The following is a 14105-nucleotide window of genomic DNA, read 5'->3' as shown; positions in this document are numbered from 1 at the left end:
CAAGACCCTATCTAAAAAAAAAAAAAGAAAGAGAATGAAAAGAGAAAGATAAGTAAGAGTTAATAAAGCAAATAAGGTTAATAAGAAAAGTGCATCAGGGAATAGCATGTAATAAGGCCCTGTTGCAGGAGAGAAGTGCTTCTGAGGTCCTAAAAAGTAGCCTTCATAACTGCAGGGTAGAAAGCAAGAGAGTGGCCGGGCGCGGTGGCTCAAGCCTGTAATCCCAGCACTTTGGGAGGCCGAGGCGGGTGGATCACGAGGTCAGGAAATCGAGACTATCCTGGCTAACACGGTGAAACCCCGTCTCTACTAAAAATACAAAAAATTAGCCGGGCGTGGTAGCGGGCGCCTGTAGTCCCAGCTACTTGGGAGGCTGAGGCGGGAGAATGGTGTGAACCCAGGGGGCAGAGCTTGCAGTGAGCCGAGATTGCGCCACTGCACTCCAGCCTGGGAGACACAGCGAGACTCCGTCTCAAAAAAAAAAAAAAAAAAAAAAAAAAAAAAAAAAAAAAAAAAAAAAAGCAAGACAGTGTATAAAAACAGGAAGAGAAGAGAAGAGGACGAGACGAGACTGGTATAACAGGAGTTTGGTGCGGGAAAACAGCCAGACCAGAGTAGGACCTTGAGGTTGTTTGAAAGACTTGGATCTTTACCCAGGAAGTAATGTGAAGCCAGGGGAGAATTTAAGCAACAGGCAATCGTGATCAGATTCGCCCAAAGTGGTCTAGATTGCATCCAAATCCAGATATCTTGAACTACCAAAGTCTCTGGAACGTATTACGATATCAAAAGTTTAATATTGAGCAAGTTTTTCTATTAGCAATTACAGTTTAAAAAAAGAAAATAATAAAGATTTTGAAAATCTAATTTCTGGGTTTTTTTGTTTTTTGTTTTTTTGTTTTTTTGTTTTTTTTTTGAGACACAGTCTCTCTCTCTCGCCCAGGCTAGAGTACAGTGGCACAATCTCGGCTCAGTGCAACCTCTGCCTCCTGGGTTCAAGCAATTCTGCCTCAGCCTCCCAAGTACCTGGGATTGCAGATGTGTACCACCACGCCTGGCTAATTTTTGCATTTTCAGTAGAGATAGGGTTTCACCATGTTGGCCAGGCTGGTCTCGAACTCCTGACCTCAGGTGATCCATCCTCCTCAGCCTCCCAAAGTACTGGGATTACAGGCATGAAGCACCGTGCCCAGACTGAAAATCTAATTTTTAATTTTCCTCACATATTTATATATATGATATATATATCATATATAATTTTTAATTTTGCTCATATTTATTTGCTCATATATTTATTATGTTTAGGATATAATGCAAGAAAGTGTCGTGTAAAATGAGGGTAAGAAGAATATTTCTCAAAAGTGCAAGGGGATTTCTCACATAGAACACTAACGGCAAACATTTTTCACTAATTGATGGCTTCCTTAAGCTATTTTTAAAATGTGTTCTTGAAAGTTAACAGAGTGCTAACTTCTTATTTGAAATTAGTTTAACACTTAATTTTAATTATTAATATAGTCGTATTTTTCAAAGTAAAAAGTTTACTTTTACCTATATTCTTTACCCACCCATCACCATCCTGTTTGCTAATTTCTTTGCTATATAGTTTAAAACTAGATGTTCCCTACAGCTTTCTTTCCAGTTACCTAACATTTCCATAAAGATTTATTTATAATTTAATATTCCACCTATTAAAAATCATAGCCCTGGTTGGGTGCAGTGGTTCATGCCTATAATCCCAGCACTTTGGGAGGCCGAGCTGGGTGGATCACTTGAGGTCAAGAGTTCAAGACAAGCCTGGCCAACATAGCGAAACTCACCTCTAGAAAAAATACAAAAGTTAGCCAAACATGGTGACAGGCTAATAGGTAGCCTGTAGTCCTGGCTACTCAGGAGGCTGAGGCAGGAGAATCACTTGAACCCAGGAAGCAGAGATGGCAATGAGCTATGATCGCACCACTGTAATCTAACCTGGGCAACAAAGCAAGACTCTGTCTCAAAAAACAAAGCAAAACAAAACAATCATAGCCTTAACAGAATTGTTTCAGTCGCTTCCTAATAATTATGCAAAACACAACGGTAATTTCTAGAACAGCTAGAATGACTTCTGCCATTAAAGAATTCAAAAACTGTGAATTTCCTTTTACAAAATTAAGACTTTAAAATATTATCTTATTTTAATCATACTTCTTAATTTCATTCATTCATTGAAAAGCATTTATTGAGTGTCTAGTGTCTACAGAGATCTTTCTTTTTTTAAGAATGAAATGCTGGGCTGGGCACAGTGGCTCACTCCTGTAAGCCACTTTGGGAGGCTGACACAGAATGATTATTTGAGCCTAGAAATTCAGGACCAGCCTGGGCAACATAGTGAGACCCCATTTCTACTAACAATTTAAAAAAATTAGCCTGGCGTGGTGGCATGTGATTGTAGTCCCAACTACTTGTGAGGCTGCGGTGGGAGGATCCCTTGAGCCAGGGAGGTCAAGGCTGCAGCGAGCCATGATCACACCATTGCACTTCAGCCTAAGCAACAGAGTGAGTCAAAAAAACAAAAAAAAACAAACAAAAAAAAAAACAAAGAGAGAGAGAAAAGAAAATCAATGAGAGGGTGAAGAATCTTCCTGTTTCAATTCTAGGTTCCAAAGAAGTCCAAGTCAGCCTTGATATACAGTCCCTAGATCCTTGGAGCAGTCTATCCTGTAAAGTTCCATCCAACACAGTATGCACAAACAAAGCGGTTTCTACCTACCCCACAATATTCTCAAATGATTCTCTGTAACTTCAAAACACTTCCTGTCCAAAGGAACAAACAAACTAAATCTGCATGCAATCATAGTCCGTTTACCAAATAGAAGAATTTTGGACCTGATCTGTTAGCGGAGGTTAATTCCGAGCTGGCCGGGAGCCCTGATATTGTGTGGCATCTGCACAATAAGAATGGCTTAAGTGGAATCTGTTTAACTACATCTTTCTTAGAGAACAGGTTGAACTTCCTATGCCCTTTTGACCAAGTGTCCACATAATAGGAAGTATACAACCAAAACCCTCCAACTATTCAGAGGCTAAAATCTTCCAACTGCTACTAATCTTGGCCAGTAATATCCAAATACTAATTTCAATTCATGATTTTCACTGATATGATCCTTTAGCATCTGGGTTAAAAAGATTCCAGAGCATAGAGGATCAAATGTTAAAAACAAACAAAAACAAATAAACCTAGGGCTATTCAGGGAAATGCAGTGAAAGAATGCAACGTCCTCACTGATCAGATTTTCTCTGCACACATCAGTCCTACAAAGAAGTTTAATCTTCAAACCAAAGGACAAATAAATTGAAAAAATAATGAGAAAAATCGTGTTGGCCAGCAGAGAAATTCTGTTTCTGCCTTGTTACAGAACTTCAGTTCACATCAGACCTTGCATAAACTGTAGTCATAATGTGCACACGTTTCACAGTATTCATTAATTAACCAGTAAAAATCACCAGGTGGATCCCAGTTGAATACAAGGCCTCCGGCAGAAACCAGACCCACAGGAGCCTGGAGCTCAAGGTCAACTCAGCAACACCACTCCTCTTACCCTGAGATAACCCCAGAGCTTTCCCCCAGTTTAGTTAGGGATAAAGAATATATCTCCAAAGAAGGTTAGATCCAGAGATAACTGTTTCCAGTCCTTCAAGCAATCTAGATAAGAACTCAAGTGGTCTATTTTGAATTCCTTTGCATCTTTTGTTAAACCCCCCCCCCCCTCACCTCCCTGCAATTCCCTCCGAGAGGCATTATCAACAGAATTTGGGAAATTCAAAAGTGAAATGACTAGAGTCATGGTTGTCAAAACAAAAAGTCCATCATTACAAAACCCTTTGTCTTAGGAAGGTCCCTGAAGAGGCCATGCATAGACTAATCTTACTATTTCAACTGGGCTGTTAGGAGAAATAATGGTTGAAAGCCCCAAACTGTTAGTCCTGGAAGCAGCATGCACTGTTATGTTCTGTGCCATCTTCAAATAGACTACCTTGGTAATAGAACTAACAAACTAACCAAATAGCTATTCATTCTTCTTTTTCTCACGAATGTGTGATATCATTTCAAGATATCAGTACTAGGACTAAACCTATTAAGGCCAAGTGGCTTGCTCAATCCCAGAAAGAAACAAGCTACAGTTGCTAAAAGCTGCACTCTCCCGTTACTACAACATAAATCCAAAGCTTACACCAGCCAGCAAGTGCAATCTTACAAATATCTCACTTCAACTCACGCAACACACCTACTAGAAAAGAAACATGTCTATTGCTGTCTTCAACCAAAGATTGGGAAAAACAAATTCACATATTTGATGTACTGTCTCATTGAAAAAGTTGAGATTATAGTTGTAAGATGAAGTAATTATAAATAAATGAATACAGAATATAAAATGAAGCCAGAGATGACAGATCCCAGTGTGTGACCAGAATCCTATTTAACAAGTACTAGGAAGGTATGTTACTTGGTGAGTATTAGAAACTTGGGGCCAAGCGCGGTGGTTCATGCCTGTAATCCCAACACTTTGGAAGGCTGAGGTGGGTGGGTTGCCTGAGGTCAGGAGTTCGAGACCAGCCTAGCCAACATGGTGAAACCCCATCTCTACTTAAAAAATTACAAAAAATCAGCCCGGCGTGGTGGTGGATACCTGTAATCCCCGCTACTCGGGAGACTGAGGTAGGAGAATCACTTGAAACCGGGAGGCTGAGGCTGCAGTGAGCCAAGTTATCACCATTGCACTCCACCCTGGGTAATGAGGGAAACTGCATCTCAAAAAAGAAAGAAAAAAATTTAGAAGTGAATTATTGGTGCAGCATGGATTTCCATGGATTCTGTATTTTCCAGCATTAGGCAAATGGCAACACCTGTTCATGTGTCAGGGTTGCCTCTCTAGAACTTTCCACATTTGAAAATAAGGTTTGTGTGTGTGTGTGTGTGTGTGTGTGTGTGTGTGTGTGTGTGTGAAGTTTTGCCTTACATTCTATCATACTTTTTTTTTTTTAGCTGGGCGTGGTGGTGGGCGCCTGTAGTCCCAGCTACTCAGGAAGCTGAGGCAGGAGAATGGCGTGAACCCAGGAGGCGGAGCTTGCAGCGAGGCGCGCCACTGCACTCCAGCCTGGGCAACAGAGCGAGACTCGTGTCTCAAAAAAAAAAAAAAAAAAAAAGAGAGAGAGAGAGAAATAAAGTGTTTGAGATATAGCTGAAGTGCCTATCTACCTCCTACCTCATCCCTGTCTCCTCCTTCCCACCTCAGAGGCAACCACTGTTCTAAAGCTGAGTGTATCACTCCCACGTGCATGTTTATACACAAATAATATACAGTAGGATTTGATGTATTTAACCTTTACATACATAGTAATTAGCTATACATTGATTGTACTTTTTTTTTACTCAATCTACTTTTTGAGACTTATGTTGACAGATGCAATTTTAGTTCATTCTTTTTAACAGAGAAAAACTGTATTATTAATCTATTGATGGACAGTTAGGTTATTCTCTAACTTTTGTTCTAACAAACAATGTTACAATGAATTTTTCTTTTCTTTTCTTTTTTTTTTTTTTTTTGAGACAGGGTCTCACTCTGTTGCCCAGGCTGGAGTGCAGTGGCACAACCACAGCTCGCTGTAGCCCCAAACTCCCAGGCTCAAGTGATCCTCCTACCTCAGCGTCCTGAAAGCTGGAACCACAGGCATGTGCCATACCACACTCGGCTAATTTTTTATTTTTTTATAGAGACGGGATCTCCCTATGTTGCCCAGGCTGGTCTCTCACTCTTGGGTTCAAGTGATCCTCTCACCTCAGCTTTCCAAAGTGCTGGGTTTATCATACTTCTAAAGTATCTTCCAAAATTAGTCGCAGTTATAATTTTGGAATGTAACATGAGAATCAGTTTGGGGACACATTACAGTAGCTGCAGTAGGCATTTCATTGTGCATGCATCACACATACACAAAAACATAGTTCCTCTTTTGGATTATAATTCACTAAGTAAACTTTGGAGGCACAACATGGTAGCTTTACACACTTCATTCTCTGAGAAAGAGTAACAATTGCAGTAATTAATATAAAGACTAAGGAGTAAATTAGAAAGAATCAAACGGATTCTTGTGTTTATCTTGAACTTAAGTTACAGGTTAAACGTTTTCCCAGCCAGCAAACTCGAGATTGTGAGGAAAGGGGGTGGGGGGGAAGAGCTAGATGACCTGAGATTCTTTATAGCTCATGGAAGATAACATAAATTCCTAGATTTTCCCCAAAATATAAGGTTCTCTAAACAGCTGGAAATTCCCGATCTAAATTCCATTGCATGCTTTGATCCCTAACAATGTGTCTTCGCAAAGTTCCTGTAGCGCTGGGAGACGAGCAAGGCACAAGTGTCTCCTAGAAAGCCGCCATCGAGTGCAGGAGTTTGGAGAGGCGAAGAGATGGCGTTGCTTTCACCTGCTCTGCTCGAGACTTGCTGGCCGCACACCAGCAGCACGTTCCCGCCTAGCCTTGCACAACCAGGCTTTGACCCTCTCGAGCAGACAGGAGGGAAAGCTATCTTCTGTGTCGTTTATATTAATAGCTTTGTATTCATTTTAAACCAACCTGCCTGGTGCACACACGTTTTGGAAGGTAACCCAGCCTGTCCGCGTCGAGTCCCGGAGAAGAAAGTCGCCTCAGGCCCGCGCCGGGCGGGCGACCCCTGGTGGCCAGATGGGCTGCGAGCACAGCGGCGCCTGCGTTCACTGGCGGCTCAAGGGATTCGGGCGTCTGGCGTCCTGCTGTGGCGGTAGAGGCCCAGCTGTCTTGCGCCCACAGCCCCGGGACGCTCGGCAGCAGGCCCTTGTAGCCTCGTCCACCCTCATCTTAGGGGTCGGGGGACGTAGGCCAACGCCCGGAAATAACGCATGCCACGTCCCTTGCCATCTCTGGTTCCAAATCCCTAGAGAAAGAGGAGAGCCTTAGAGAAACATGGAGAAGTCAGGGTGAGAGCGCAGCGAGGCAGAGAGCGCGCTGGGGACGTTCTAGAGCGAGAGCTCAGAAGAAGGCAGCTAGTTCCAGGGTAGCTGCGAATGGATTGGGTTAAAGCTGGACGAATGAAGCACCATGTTTTCCTAACACTGCTTTCAAGAACACCCCGCATGGGGCAAGATCACAGGTGCTATTCGGGAGTTTTGACCGTACAAGCAGGTAATTCCCTGTGAAGTAAAAGCATTCTGTAAGTCGCTCGACAGAATGCAGTATTAGGCGTGTGTATGCGCGAGTTTTAATTTTCCACTGGTGCTCCCACGTGAAGGCACATTTCTTAGTAAAGGAACGGCAGCTAGGACAGTGCATATGTATGCATTTTCTCTGTTTTTTTTTTTTTTTTAATGGGAAAGAATAGTACACCTTCAACATGGACAACAGGATCTTAAGAAACGTTCTAGGTGGCAAGAAAAGTGGGAAATGAAGGATGACTTTTAGTTAAGGGAAGAAGGAAATCTGCAGGGAAACAGTGAGCCAACCCTTCCCTCCCCCTCCCCCCCCATTTCAGAAGCCCATGCTGTCGCCCTGAGTAATCATATTTCTTGTCTATTAATGAATTAAGTTAAAGGGCTTAGACTGTAGACTTTAGCTATTGCATGAAGCAAAACAGTAAGGAAGCTCTTCAAAAAGCCTCCATTCATAGATAACCCCCCTTAAAAATGAAATTCTAATAAACGGAAAAACTACAAGTCGACACAATCAAAAGCCAATCCCAGCAAGAGCAGAAGGTACTTGAAACTCGAATCTGCATTCCGCTCCTCCCGTACAAGGCTCGGAGGTGGGGGAGGCGGTTTGTGCTAGTGCCTGGTGTATAATCGGGTTAATCCAGTAGACAAAGAATAAACCAATAGCCCTCCCACCTCACTTCCCGCTCCCCTTCCCCTCCCCCTTCTTCTCCCCCCGCCCCAGCCCCCGTCACCCCCTCCGCAAAGGGGAACAGAAAAGGGGAGAGGTAGACTTGAAATGGATTCCGGATAAAGTCTTAAAACCTGCAACTTGTTTTTCATGCTAACACTGCGTGGCCTGGATTAGTCTTAAATGTTCATTCCCCTTTCCTGGTGGCAAGGAGAAAGTTCCCTAAGTCAGCTCGAGCCTCTGGCTCGTCCTCATTGCCTCTGGGGAAACCTTAAGGTCAGTGTTTCCTTGAAACTAGATAAACTGACCCTGCAGTGCCCAGCCCGGCCCCGCGGGCGCCCCGCGTGACGGCGCCCGAGCTGCAGGACCGGCCTGGGGACGCGCGGGGCGGCGCGGTTGCCCTTTTGAATGCCTCCTGCGGCTCGGAGCGCTGGCGGGCGCTGGAGTGTGAGTGAATGTAGCCCCGCGGAGCCAATGAGCTGGGACCGGATGCGATATATCCTCTGGGACAACAACTGCTCTGTTCCGCCTCGGATCCACATGACGCCATTTACTGCTGCCGCGGCCGCCGCAGAGCTCCCTGCCTCCTCCGGAAAGGCGAGGGCGCAGGCCAACGGCGAGCCCCCCCCCCGCGGGCCCCAGACCCTCCTCCTCCCCCCCCTCCCCCTCCTCCTCTTCCTCCTCCTCCTCCTCCTCCGCACCCACCGCCCCCGCCTCGGCCTCGCTGCCTCGCCTCCACAACGCCCAGTCTGCACCGCCGAGAGCTGCGCGCCGCAGCGCTAGCGGAGGAGAGGGGCCGGCGGAGCGCGCAGCGCCCAGGCCCCCGCGCCCGCCCGGCCCGGCCCGCGCCCCCGCGCAGCCTCGGCTACGACGCGGCTGCGGCCGCACCACTTGGCGATCTGGCTTTAGGTTCTTCGTAAGGCCGTTTTCTTTTCCCATTCGCTCATCTGCCAGGAAACGGGACTTGCCGTTGGCGCTTCGGCCTCTTGTTCATTGAGAAAAAAGAGGAAATACTCCGCGTGCGCTTCTAGAAGGGGGGTCGTCTCCAGCCCCGCACCCCAGAGTGTTCATCAGCGGGGAATTTGGCTCCGAATTCTCCTCCTTTTTTCTCCCGCCGATTGCTCGGAAGTTGGACTGAAGCAGAGGTTGGAAAGAAAGGGAAAAAAGTTTGCATCGAGATTGGATTTATTTGCACATCGCAGAAAGAAGAGAATCCAAGGGAGAGGGGTTGGTGCAAAGCCGCGATCACGGTGAGGCACGTTTGGCTCTTCCCTTCCTGGCGCCGTGGCCGACGCGTTGTGGGCAACATGGAGTAGGTGCAGCCGGACCAGGAGTTGGGTCCGTCTCTCCCCGAGCCTCCCCTTCTCAAATCCCGCAGGGTCTTCGCGAGGATCCGGGGCGCTCCCCGCGAACCTGCCTTGCCCGGGGCTCGGGCTCGGCCTGCCTCTGCGGGGACTTCTGTATGCACCCGGTGCAGTGTCCCCGGCAGGCGACCCCGCGCGCCCGCGCTCTAGGGGGTTGGGACAGAGGACAGCTCGCAGCCTGCTCACAGCCGTGCACTGGCCGCGAATTCGGCGCTGAGAGCGAGAGAGGGAGAGAAAGACACTTTGTATTTTCCAGGTCGCCTTTGCAGGCGCCCGCATTTCTAACCTGTTCCTCCTCTTGGTGGAAGGCAAAGTCCGGAGAGAGGCTGTCCCTAGGCGGGGCGCTGGTGGGGCTGGGGGACACGGGTTGCTCGCCTCGGGGGCAGGAGACCCCCAGGGTGAGAAAAAGGCAGGGTGCCGGGTGGAGGGAGTCCCCGCCTCTGCTCCGTGTGGACGGTCTAGCCCGGAGCGGGTGGGAGCGTCGCCCTGCCTGGCGCCGGGTCTCTGCGGTTCGGAAGTGCAGCTCTCTCTCTTTTCCGTTCTTCGTGGTCAGTCTAGGTCACACTTATTTTATTTTTGGAAGCTCAGGCTGACCCAGGGCAGGAAGAAAGTCATCAAGCGGTCGCGATCATTTTCCATTACCTGAAAGTAGGTGGCAAAAGAGGCAGTTTTTTATTTCCTTTTGTTGTTGTTGTTGCTGTGTTTTAATTTGGATTCTTGTGTGTTTTTTACAAAGCAGTTTCTGTGTCCGTTTGCCCCACCCTAGAGCTGAAGTTCTTTTCCCCTAATCCTCAGTCTGATCACACACTGTTCTTAATGGGGGTTTCAAAGCACTTTCAAAGGGGAGGGGGGACTGGGAAAGAGAAGAGGGGCGGAGGTGGGGAGTCCAGCTTCGAAGAAGGAGGCCAGGGATCGGATCGGCAGAAATCACTTAAAAAATAAAATAAAAAAGGCCCATTTTCTTTCAAAGATGCTACTTTGACTGCAAGCAAATCTGCACCAAAAGTTTACAGCTCCGGGAGCTGGGTTCTGCGCGCCCGGAGTGAGCAGTGGGGCCCTGGAAAATGCCCTTTTTTAAAAAAAAAAAAAAAAGCAATTTTTCTTTCACTTTAAGAAATATGATTTTTTTTTTTTTTTTTTTTTTTGGTCTCTCTCGACCCAAAAGGAGATAGGCGTGTGCAGATTACAGGCAATGCCCCCTTCGGTCAGTGCAGCGTGGAGTCGCTGTGTGTGCGTGGGTTGGACTTGTGCGTCCTGGCTGCGTGTCTCAGGCAGGGCTTTCGTGCTCGCCGTGTCAGGGTGGCAAACCTGTGCCGGATGTCCGAGGGGCTTTGCAGAAAGCCTAGCAGTGGGCAGCGTAACCTGTGCCTCGGGGCGGAGTGGCTCCTTGGGGCTGCAAGGCAGTTCCCTTGAGTTGGGGGAGATCTTAACTGGGGAGAGGGAGGCGGGGGAAGTGTGCTCCTGCATTTCGTGACACGTCCCCTTCGGAGGCGCCCGCGGCCCCCGCCTGTCTATGAGTCTTGTCTGTGAGTCTTGGGATCGTAAGCAGGGGGGCAGCCTGGCCCATGGACAGCGTCAGTCCGCCTGGAGAAACGTTCCCTGGGGATCGACTGTGTCCCACCTGCTGGGGACGGTGTTGGGGCACAGAGAGGCGATGAACTAAGTGAAAGCTAAGGGCAGCGTTGTCTTCTGCCATTCTTTTGGAGGTGAGGAGATCCGGTTTCCAGCGCTGCCTTGCTCCGAATTGGGAGACGTTTGTCACCTGCCTTGTTCGCTGTGGCCTCTATTCTAAAGAGCGGAGGTTGGATAAAGGTCCGCTTTGCCTGTTTTATGCTTTTTATTGCCTTATAGGCTTGGGAAATTGGGTGATCGTTTTGAAATTGAAGAAGGACTATAGTTTAAGGAATTCCTTGACAGAATGCTAGATATGAAATGTGACATTTGAATTTTTAAAACACTTTTCTGGTTATCATTTCGTTTGTGTTCTCAATTAATTTTTTGAAAACAGAAAATTAGTTGAGCTTTTGACATGCTTCATTTCTAAAACAGGGAGAACAACCTTTTAGCAGCAGAATCTAAGGTGGTGTTCTAGGCTATCAGACTGTAAAATACTTAATTCTTAATTTGTTGAGAAGTTGAAAATAAATTCTTGTCTTCTGGTTGTGTAAGTTTGCTTTAATGTGTTTCTGGCACCTAATAGGATTTGATTTGCTTTTAGTTCTATAACTTTGTGCTACTATACAATTAATTAAAAATGGCATGATTGTTATAAAATTTTTAACTGTTTTGGGTATTTACTTTTTTGCATGCCCTATTAATTCTACCGGGTTTGAAAAAGTTACAGAATACTGGATACGTCACAGTTAAAGTGTTTGATGTAAAAGTAAAAACTAAGAACCAGAAAGAATCTTAAGGCAAAAATGGCCGTGACAAATGGAAACCTATTTCAAATTTTGAAAAGATTTTCAACTTTTGAAAACGTTGGTAGCAGTGTTATATTCCAGCGATACTTTCTTGCTGTTTTTACATTGAACCTGAGCCTTACAAATTGTATGTTTCTTTGAATAAGGAGTTCTTACTTAAGTGACTCAAAGATCAGCTTTGTGTTGTTGTACATCACGGGATTGCAGAATTGTCAGTAGCCAGTCGTAATTTTTACTTTTGGGTACAGGCGTTGTTGATCATATGGCTAATACCTCCCCACTGCCATTCCATTTCAAATCCTGTTTCTCTAGGGAAAGTGGGAAGTGAGGAGTCAATTCAGGTGGGTGGAGAGTGGGAAGTATCTTAGAGTATCAACCGTTCTTTCCTCTTGGCTTCCTCAGGAGTTCAGATGTGTTCTAAGCCTGCTGGAGTGACCACACTTCCAAGACCTGATGGAGGCCAGAGCTCAGAGTGGCAACGGGTCACAGCCCTTGCTGCAGACGCCCCGTGACGGTGGCAGACAGCGTGGGGAGCCCGACCCCAGAGACGCCCTCACCCAGCAGGTACATGTCTTGTCTCTGGATCAGATCAGAGCCATCCGAAACACCAATGAGTACACAGAGGGGCCTACTGTCGTCCCAAGACCTGGGCTCAAGCCTGCTCCTCGCCCCTCCACTCAGCACAAACACGAGAGACTCCACGGGCTGCCCGAGCACCGCCAGCCTCCTAGGCTCCAGCACTCGCAGGTCCATTCTTCTGCACGAGCCCCTCTGTCCAGATCCATAAGCACGGTCAGCTCAGGGTCGCGGAGCAGTACGAGGACAAGTACCAGCAGCAGCTCCTCTGAACAGAGACTGCTAGGATCATCCTTTTCCTCCGGGCCTGTTGCTGATGGGATAATCCGGGTGCAACCCAAATCTGAGCTCAAGCCAGGTGAGCTTAAGCCACTGAGCAAGGAAGATTTGGGCCTGCATGCCTACAGGTGTGAGGACTGTGGCAAGTGCAAATGTAAGGAGTGCACCTACCCAAGGCCTCTGCCATCAGACTGGATCTGCGACAAGCAGTGCCTTTGCTCGGCCCAGAACGTGATTGACTATGGGACTTGTGTATGCTGTGTGAAAGGTCTCTTCTATCACTGTTCTAATGATGATGAGGACAACTGTGCTGACAACCCATGTTCTTGCAGCCAGTCTCACTGTTGTACACGATGGTCGGCCATGGGTGTCATGTCCCTCTTTTTGCCTTGTTTATGGTGTTACCTTCCAGCCAAGGGTTGCCTTAAATTGTGCCAGGGGTGTTATGACCGGGTTAACAGGCCTGGATGCCGTTGTAAAAACTCAAACACAGTTTGCTGCAAAGTTCCCACTGTCCCCCCCAGGAACTTTGAAAAACCAACATAGCATCATTAATCAGGAATATTACAGTAATGAGGATTTTTTCTTTCTTTTTTTAACACACATATGCAACCAACTAAACAGTTATAACCTTGGCACTGTTAATAGAGAGTTGGGATAGTCTTTGCTGTTTGCAGTGAAATGCTTTTTGTCCATGTGCCATTTTAACTGATATGCTTGTTAGAACTCAGCTAATGGAGCTCAAAGTATGAGATACAGAACTTGGTGACCCATGTATTGCATAAGCTAAAGCAACACAGACACTCCTAGGCAAAGTTTTTGTTTGTGAATAGTACTTGCAAAACTTGTAAATTAGCAGATGACTTTTTTCCATTGTTTTCTCCAGAGAGAATGTGCTATATTTTTGTATATACAATAATATTTGCAACTGTGAAAAACAAGTTGTGCTATACTACATGGCACAGTCACAAAATATTATACTAATATGTTGTACATTCGGAAGAATGTGAATCAATCAGTATGTTTTTAGATTGTATTTTGCCTTACAGAAAGCCTTTATTGTAAGACTCTGATTTCCCTTTGGACTTCATGTATATTGTACAGTTACAGTAAAATTCAACCTTTATTTTCTAATTTTTTCAACATATTGTTTAGTGTAAAGAATATTTATTTGAAGTTTTATTATTTTATAAAAAAGAATATTTATTTTAAGAGGCATCTTACAAATTTTGCCCCTTTTATGAGGATGTGATAGTTGCTGCAAATGAGGGGTTACAGATGCATATGTCCAATATAAAATAGAAAATATATTAACGTTTGAAATTAAACTGAGCTGTTTTGTCTTCTTTTATCTTTGGTTTCTTTCAAGTGTGAGAAACTGCATTTTATGTTAAGGGTAACGTTTTAATGAAATAGTTAACCACTTTTCTGTAGAATTATTTTGTGATTGCTGCTTTAAAGTAAGCTGGATTTGATGACTTTCAGAGACAATTGTAGCAATCAACAGAACTAACAACATTTGACTTAATATCTATACTTATAAGAGAGCTTATTTTAGCTATGTAATTGTTC

At 45.6% G+C, this 14105-nt stretch overlaps 1 protein-coding gene across 4 annotated transcripts; it reads left to right on the top strand.

Annotated features, from left to right (window-relative positions):
* The first annotated feature begins 8165 nt into the window (after nt 1-8165).
* On the top strand, nt 8166-13865 carry SPRY2 (sprouty RTK signaling antagonist 2). Of its 4 annotated transcripts, none has more exons than XM_003913975.5 (2): nt 8166-9141; nt 12081-13865. In XM_003913975.5, exon 2 carries the CDS (start codon nt 12132-12134, stop codon nt 13077-13079), a length of 948 nt encoding a protein of 315 aa, XP_003914024.1. In that variant the 5' UTR covers nt 8166-9141; nt 12081-12131; the 3' UTR covers nt 13080-13865. The 4 variants fall into 4 exon arrangements, with proteins under 4 accessions (XP_003914024.1, XP_003914026.1, XP_009190338.1 ...); XM_003913977.3 differs by lacking the exon at nt 8166-9141 and adding an exon at nt 9656-9903; XM_009192074.4 differs by lacking the exon at nt 8166-9141 and adding an exon at nt 10039-10961.
* Nucleotides 13866-14105: the final 240 nt, after the last annotated feature.

This window comes from Papio anubis, chromosome 15, assembly GCF_008728515.1.
Source record: "Papio anubis isolate 15944 chromosome 15, Panubis1.0, whole genome shotgun sequence".
Classification (NCBI taxonomy): domain Eukaryota; kingdom Metazoa; phylum Chordata; class Mammalia; order Primates; family Cercopithecidae; genus Papio; species Papio anubis.
This window is presented reverse-complemented; position numbering and strand designations above follow the sequence as displayed.

Coding starts and splice junctions, on each gene's coding strand:
- SPRY2 (XM_003913975.5), top strand. CDS start 12,132: ATGGAGGCCAGAGCTCAGAGTGGCAACGGGTCACAGCCCTTGCTGCAG.